The following is an 8,438-nucleotide window of genomic DNA, read 5'->3' as shown; positions in this document are numbered from 1 at the left end:
TTCAGGCCCACACATTCACATTAGTATTCGTAGCTCAAGTCTTGTGGGAGTTCTATTTTTTAATTATCATTTTTTGATATCAATATTTTTAATTTACAGTAAGAAGGTTTTTCTTTTCTAATTTAGCTGATGACACAAGTCTACTGAATTATTTTGAGGCCCTGCATTTCTAAATTATTTGGACGCCTTAGGTTATATATTATGAAATTAAATTGATCAACAAGTTTATGAAATATGTACATTAGAATAATTTGATACTTATAATGAAAGAACAAGTTTGTTCAACATTATATGCAATTCATTTCGAAAAAGGTGTGTATAAATAAGATCAAATTTGAAAGAAATTTAATCACAAAATAGCCATTCTGTGAGGTAATTTGGTGTCTTATTAGAGACTATATACGCTATAATTAAACATGCATTCCTCCTCCAATTCTTCTGAGATGCTATAAATGCTATATTTGAGAGTGAATTTAACATTACTTCAACGTCAATCATTGTGGTTGCAACGACTTGCCAAAAGAAGACTAAGAAACGTTTAAATTATTGGTGGTAAATATTAATATTTGCATTCATTTGGGTAAGTTGTTGTTCTTTTAAAATTTTCTTAATTGCATCTGTAACCGCAAAAAGTCATCAACATTTTTAGGTTTTTATTTAGGTGATACAATCAGTACCGAAATAGTATAGAATTATGAACCAACTTTCTATATTATTGTGTGAAAATTCTAGCACACAATTTTACGGAAATTTGCCCTTACGTATCAATCCCATTATTTTTATTAATATATTATTATTATTACAGATCACCGTATAGGCCTGTTAAAATGGAAAATTATTTTGTTCTATTGGCTATTGTCTGTAAGTATAGGCCTATTATTTGGTAATTGGTAAAGTTTACAGGTAGATAATTTATTGATAATGTATGTCGTATCATATTGGAAGGAAATGCAAAATAAAATAATTAACTTTTCCAAGAAATAAAAAATAATTACTTTTTGAATTAAACAAAACTCAGTCCTTAATTCAAGTAATTTAGAAAACATAAAAGGAATATTTTGTTCAGCCCAATCTTTTATTCATGCACGTTGTTTTCATGATCAATATTGCTTTTATTGATACCACCAATCAGAACTTAGGCCTACCACACCGTGTCAATTTTACTTTTTCTTTTTTGTTAACAGAAAATAAATAATTTTCAAATAATCAAAACGTTTTGTTTTTAGTAAATAACATGATTTTAAAATGCACATTTATAAAATCGTCTTGCCTTTGCAATTTTCAGATGTAATAATTGAAGGTGGCTTCACCCCGAATGAAGGTTATATAAGGATATATGATAACGGAAACTTCGGTCTTGTCTGTTCAATGGAAGCAACGAGATTACGCGCCAGAATGTGTTCAGTTGTTTGTCGCTCACTGGGTTACAACAACTGCTTCAGTTATGAAGTGTACACGACGGAGTATATCACCAACAACGTTATTGCTTTAGATAGTATAAAATGTAAGGGGTCTGAAAATAATCTAATGGATTGTCAACACGAAGGCCTTGGAAATGTATCTGTAACATCACCATGCATCTTAAATGGAAAAGTGGATGGTGTAAACTGCAGTAACAATACCTTAGGTAAGACCTAATAAGATAGAACACCCTTTAGTGGGGTTCACATGGAACTATGTCTAGAAGAAGTGAAATTTAACAATTTTCTACTAACTGGAATAACCTTGACAAATCTCGTTTTTTGGTACAATTATGTCTAGTATGATTTCATAAAAACCTGGTATTGGAGATTTTAAATACTATTTTATGTATAAAATCATCTCTTTTTTATTTATCCTGTATGTTGTTTACTTTTAACTTGTGATTACTAAAAATTGATCATTTTACTTTCTGTCTTTTATTAGACCTCTGTCCTCGTCAGATATAGTTCATTTAATTGTTAGGACATTTTATGGGGGAAAAACCATCATCGGGACATAATTGAGCGTTCAAATCCAAATTATAGATAATCTAGTTAAATTAACTAACCATAGTTCGATGTGAACGCAACTTTTGAGTGGGCTAGTTATCTCCCCGTGAACCCCCACGTGTCCGGAAGGTTTCTAATTAAACTAATCTGTGACCAGATGAAAGGGGGAGTGGATAATAACTTTTCTTTTGTCCTGCAGTAATTTAACATAAGCCAAATATAAACAAGGCCAACAGCCATAAGTCGCGTGCTAAAACGCATAGTGATACCGGACCGACATACATACCGACAGACCGACCGACCGACCGACCGACATAGTGAACTATAGAGACGCGTCCACGCGACTAAAAAGTTATCATAGTAAGCTATTTCATTTTGTTTTATCGATAGATCATTTCCGAATTAAAGGCAATATATTTCTAAATGTTTGATGATTTAAAAAGTTACTTGGCGCTGATTACTAGCTGCATTATGGAAGTATGTTTCCATCGTGTTTGGTCCAAAAGACTGGGGTAATAATATACAGCGATTAGAAGCATTGTGCAATAAGCGCTATATAAAAAACGAATATTATTATTATGTATTTATTTTTGTTTTGTCATCGACGGGGATGACATATAATGGATATTTTTTATTCAGATATTAGATTGATAAATGGGCAAGTACCATCTGAAGGACGAGTAGAATTATTGTATGATGGAAAGTGGAGATATATATGCGGCTTTCGATGGGAGAAAAATGATGCCGACGTAGCTTGCTATCAAGCAGGATTCAGTGTTGCAAAAGAAGTAATTACAAATGCCACGATGTTTCTACCCGAGAATAAACATGATCGTTTGGTTAAATTCATGCAATGCCAAGGAGGAGAACCAACACTTAGCGAGTGTTCTCATAGTGGATTCGACAAAGATGAGTGGTCCGATTGTGGGACTGATGACGGAATAGCCGGTGTTGTGTGTGAAAATAATAACACTTGGGGTATGTTGTTTCGATGAGAAGTTAAATACTTTAGCACTTTAGAGGAATATTATTAAATTAATATAATATAGATATTATAAAACCAATGCAAAAATGTAATTGTTAGTTTGGCCTTATCACACAAAATTGGTAAGTCTATATGGCTTTTAAGAAAAATAAGGAAACCTTAATAGTGTTGGTATTTACATGTGTTTTTGGTTGAGGGATGCAAAAAACAATGTAGGTGTGATCTTATAGGCCTATTTATAAGTGTGACGATGTCGGTTGCACCCGCAACAAATATCACACTATTAAGTATTATCGCATTAGCCTAAAGTCTTTATAAATAAATTAATGTAGGTACACAAGCGAGGTTGAGAGAAAAGTCCTACCAGTATTTTATGTGGCTAAGATGAACTTTTTCTGGTATCGCTTATGGTTTACTCGTTTTAGTCTACTAACCATGAGAAATAATACTAATAACTCAGTCCAGTTCATTTATTCCTGAAAAAAATATCCTACGAACTTACAACTTGTTCTTTTTCTATTCATTATTTTGTGAATAGACAAACCGGTAAAAAAGTAATAATTTAAATAATTTATATACATAATTACGTCACAGAACTTTCATCCAACGAACCAACGAGTCCGACAACACCTGAGGAAATTGGTAATTTTATTTTTTTATTTTTATATTATGATTGGCTATGATTTTAGAGCAAAATATTCAACATGTCTTCTAAATCGCGATTGTCATTTTTCCTTCTTTTATGTACTCACATCGTTCTACAAAACTAATAATATGTCTATAACATTCTCATTAGGCCTATACTTTTATAAATGCGATAGGAAAAATATGCCTCCAATAATATACAGAAGCTGTCGACAACTTCCACGTACTGTTTTCCCAAAAGGAGAATATTGGTCGAGTTGTGCAGATTTACTTCAATATTCAACTCTATCTCATTTGCAGACTTTCTTTTGAAAGAGAACCGTGTTATTGTGTCCCTTTTTCTGAATTTTTTTTAATCAATGAACCATTTTAATAGTATAACCTTACATTGATTGATCATTAATTTAAGTCACACCTAACTTCTTTACTAGACGTAGGCATACTGCAATTTGTAAACGATTTCAATGATCAATATCTGGAACAGTTTGATGAACTCAATGAAGATGAATACAAATATATTACAACTGACCAAGGAGGTAAACACTTTTTATTAGAGATCATGAACTCTGAATAGATGAATATTGAATAAGACTTTGGCTTTTTGAAACCTTTAAAGATGAAAGGAATGTTTGCTGAAACTCTCAAAATGTAATAATTATTTTTCAGAGGTATTGCTTTTCAAAACGGCAGACTCTGAAGTTAATCTGACATCTATTACAACTGATCCAGACAGCATTGCGTTTTCTTTGCAGATGGACAGTAGTACTAATGGTATGATTGTCTATAGTTTTACTGCTTATATTTATTTAAAACACAACAGAAAGGTTTTTATGGCTTCAAAGTTCGGGGGACGTGCAAAATACAGACACATTAGGCCTATACACGAAAGACCTTCTTTTCTCTAATCTCGGTCATGAATGTAGGGCCTACCGTATGCCTGTCAACTATGTTAACATTTAATTTACTCCTTTCTAGGATCAGTTAGTATTATTACGTCTGTTTTGGAATTGGAATCCGTCTTGTCGCTAATATTAAGGTGTGTACAGTATGTTTCTGTGTGATTGGTTATTTCTGAAAGTACGGTAATAACCCATGTATTCGTTGTTATTCATTGATAAGTAGTGTGAAATGTTTGGAAATTATCATATTCTGTAGGGTCAACGGCGACTATGTCTCTATTGCAAGTGATTTAGTATCTCTGGTCTGTTACGATGCTGTTGGTAATGTTATTTCAAAAGTAAACTCAAAGGTTGTTTACCCACCGACACAGGTAGGAATATCAAATGTATTTTATCAACAAAATGAAATGTTGCGTGTCGAATATACTCGAATACAGTATATATACATATATATAATAATAATTAAATTTTTTTGATAGATAAAATATGAAGCAAATACATTATTAGAACCCGTCTGCGTATTTATCAATGAAGTTGTAACTCCCTGGTAAGAAAATTGGTTAATGTACATCTTTGAGATAACACCGTAATGAGCAAATAAAATGGAATGAAGGTATCGAAATCTTGATAAATAATGATGGATTGTAGGGGTGCGGACACATTCGTCGCATATCGCAATAACCTCTTGACCACATGTGTCTAGAAGTTAATGAAAATATGTATTATTTTTTTTAGGGAATGGTCAACAAAAGGATGTGATACAATAATTAATGGCGACTATCATAGACACGGCATAACCTGCTCATGTAAACACCTTACAACATTTGCCATCTTAATGAGAACTAGGCAGGTAGGCCTAAATACGTTTCATTTATTGGTTATGTACAGTACTCTTACAAGAAGTTCACATGTCACATCACTTATAAAGAAAGAATTTACAAACAGTAAAATGCCTAAACTTCAACAAAACACATCTATTCCGCGTACAACAGAAACATTAAAGATGTATTGTCCCCAAAAAACATGAAAAGTGAAGATTAATTAAATCAGACTTTGAATATGTTATTTTGTAGTTTTAATAAAGGTAATTACTTCCATAGTGAAATGACACTTGTAAAATGACAGAATAAATGGTTAAATTCAACCAAAAATCCATTGCCTGGCAGCCAATTTGACCATTTTTTGCTTTAAATTACATTTTTTCAGGTAAATACATTTTTTTTTCGATCCAATTTTGGTCAAAGTCGATAACTATTATGTTACATTAAAATGGAATATTCAAAAAAAAATTTTTAAGAATTATTTTTTCAGGGGGACAATACATCTTTAAAGTGTCGCGATGCTTCTATTCCACGAGTAATCCGACAAAATAGTTCTATCTGTGGAGATATATTTTAGGTAGAAGAAGAGAAGACAGATGGAATTGGTCTGCATCTGATCACCTATATGGGGTTGTGCTCATCAAATATATTTCTACTGTTTACATTTGGAACCATTATATGTTTAAGGTTTGATGAAACCTGTGTTTATTCTTTCAATTGTTGTAGACCTATATAGTGTATGTTAGAATGAAAAGTATGTTCAGCAGTATAAGGGCTCATCTCCACGTGAAAGTAGATTCTCTGATATTGTTGCAGAAATGTAGGCTACACTTTGAATGAATATGTTAGGCCTAACACATATTGAAATTGAAATTTCATTTTATTTATAGTGACCTGCGAAGATCACGGCGTTACCATTTGTTAGGCAATCTGGTTGTATCCTTGTTCTGTGCAAACTGTTTGTTCACTTGTATTGTCTTTGGAATTGAAAACAAGGTAAAGGTATCGTGTCTAGTGACAATAAACAGCATGCAGTATCACGTCTTCTAACAGCAACCATTCGTCATGTGATATTGTAGCGATGGTTCTGGCTGTTGTACGAGAATAGACTGAATGCGCCGTAAACTATAGGTCTACTTTTGCTCGAATTCCCATATCTACCACCAGTCATAATAATAATTAGCGTGTAAACCTATTGAATATTTTCTTTAATAATTCGTTGTTTTTACATGTTACTTTGTCGCTCTTTTCTCTTTAGATCGCCTGTTCTATCATTGCATCTTGTCTCCATTATTGTCTGCTCGTGGCCTTTACTTGGATGACGTCATTGTCTACCGACATGTACATGTCTATCCAATATGTATTTCATGATTCTGAAAAAAGATTCAGATTTTTTCGAATATTTGGTTGGATATTTCCTCTTTCAATTGTCGCTATTACAGTCGGTGTCATGAGGGAGAACTATGCATCTGAGAGGTGACAATTGTTTTTCCTCCATTATTGTTTTTTACTCCATTATTACTTTTTACTCAGTAGAGTCTATTTTCGTACAGCATGTATGAGCGCAATATACTTTTATTGTAAACATTAATAACGTCACATTTTATGTTCACTTCGCTTTTTACCTTTATTTCTAACTAATGAAACATAATTCATCGAATGATAACTGAATACAAAACTTAATCAAGTGTTTTTGTTGTTATTGCTTTAGTTGCTGGTTAAATGTTGATTATGGAGTCACGTGGACATTCGTAGTTCCTGTTATTCTATCGATAACGGTATGTAGGCCTATAACTATGGTTAAAAAGTCACTCTTGATATCGTAAAGTTGAGCGTAAGATATTTCAAACGGAAGAAATAATATCCATTTTGTTGTTTTTTTTATCCGTGGGTGTTGATTAGGTTAATTTCAGCATTTGTTCAACAACTTTTAACGTTCAATGAATGTGTCTTTTATTAGATTGTTTCTCTTCAACTGAGCCAAATAGGATATGTAGCATACAAAAAAGCTCGTACACCTCACCAATCTGAAGAAGAAATAGGTAAACTTAGACAGATCCGGTAAGTTTTACTTAAATCCTAACGTTTTCAATTAACAACTACGACAATCGGTAAGGTGTGCCTAAGCCTAATTCTTGTGTGGGAAGTCGATTCTCGGTATCTGTATCTACTTCAGTAGTTCGTTATAGTCAATTATAATAACCATGGTTTTATTGTACTAACCTATAATCCAACCATGAGTGTAAATGGGGCATTTATTAGGTAATTCAACAAAATATGTTGATATTCATATTTATCAATTTATCGTTTTAAACAAATAACTCAGAAAATGAATATTAATTTTTCGTTTGGGTTTAGAAACCTCCTGTATAGAATTCTTCTTCTGACGCCTGCTGTTGGACTGACGTGGATATTCGGTATTCTAACTCTCTTTAATGACTCCAGTGTTTTGCTGTACCTGTTTGTGTTGTCAACCTCTCTGCAAGGATTCCTGATCTGGTTTACACAGTGTTTTCTGAGCAAAGAGGTAACATTTCTAATATATGTAAATAAATAAATAAAATAAATAAAAGATATCGTTTAGTTTTCCCCATAAATAAAACAAAACCATAATCCTTTAAATTCTGCTGAGTCACCATATTCTTGGTTCACACAACGCAATTAGCGTGTTGACCAATGAAAAGCGACAGTTCGAATTAGTTCATCACTTGTGATTGGTCAACTCACTTATATACGTTGCGTACTTATGTTGCGTCTGAACCAAGCATTACAATGAAATTCGCAATACAGATTTGTGTGCACTAGTTCTATAGTAATGGTATTTTTTTCTATTTACGTTTTCTTGTTTTTTTAAATTTAGTAGGTTTTTTACTAGTGATTTTCTTATACCGAAATTAGACAATAAGTATTAGGCATAAGTATGTACTTATTGTATATTATTTTATACACTTTTATTTATTAAATAGGTCATCATGGCTTGGAGGAAGTTTCATAACAAACACATATCCAGTAGTGTTGGTGTTACCGAAATAACATAAGTTGACGTTGTATGACCTAAAATCGTCGTCGCAAGACCAGTATTTACTTTAGTTTTACTTTACAGCCTAGTCGCCATGGA

The 8,438-nt window shown here is 32.5% G+C and overlaps 2 protein-coding genes across 2 annotated transcripts in view; both read left to right on the top strand.

Annotated features, from left to right (window-relative positions):
• LOC144839469 (src kinase-associated phosphoprotein 2-A-like) overlaps window positions 1–8,438 on the top strand; it is a 33,752-nt gene that overhangs the window by 4,189 nt on the left and 21,125 nt on the right. The window lies entirely within an intron of this gene.
• On the top strand, window positions 828–8,393 carry LOC144846782 (uncharacterized). Its single transcript, XM_078703576.1, has 17 exons — window positions 828–861; window positions 1,286–1,627; window positions 2,610–2,948; window positions 3,550–3,597; window positions 4,032–4,136; window positions 4,267–4,371; window positions 4,576–4,636; window positions 4,756–4,870; window positions 4,979–5,046; window positions 5,235–5,349; window positions 5,898–6,007; window positions 6,211–6,316; window positions 6,579–6,796; window positions 7,032–7,098; window positions 7,281–7,381; window positions 7,679–7,847; window positions 8,287–8,393. The coding sequence occupies exons 1-17, from the start codon at window positions 828–830 to the stop codon at window positions 8,356–8,358; spliced, it is 2,175 nt and encodes a 724-aa protein (XP_078559702.1). The 3' UTR covers window positions 8,359–8,393.

The sequence above is a fragment of the Antedon bifida genome, chromosome 1 (genome assembly GCF_963402885.1).
Source record: "Antedon bifida chromosome 1, ecAntBifi1.1, whole genome shotgun sequence".
NCBI lineage: Eukaryota > Metazoa > Echinodermata > Crinoidea > Comatulida > Antedonidae > Antedon > Antedon bifida.
This window is presented reverse-complemented; position numbering and strand designations above follow the sequence as displayed.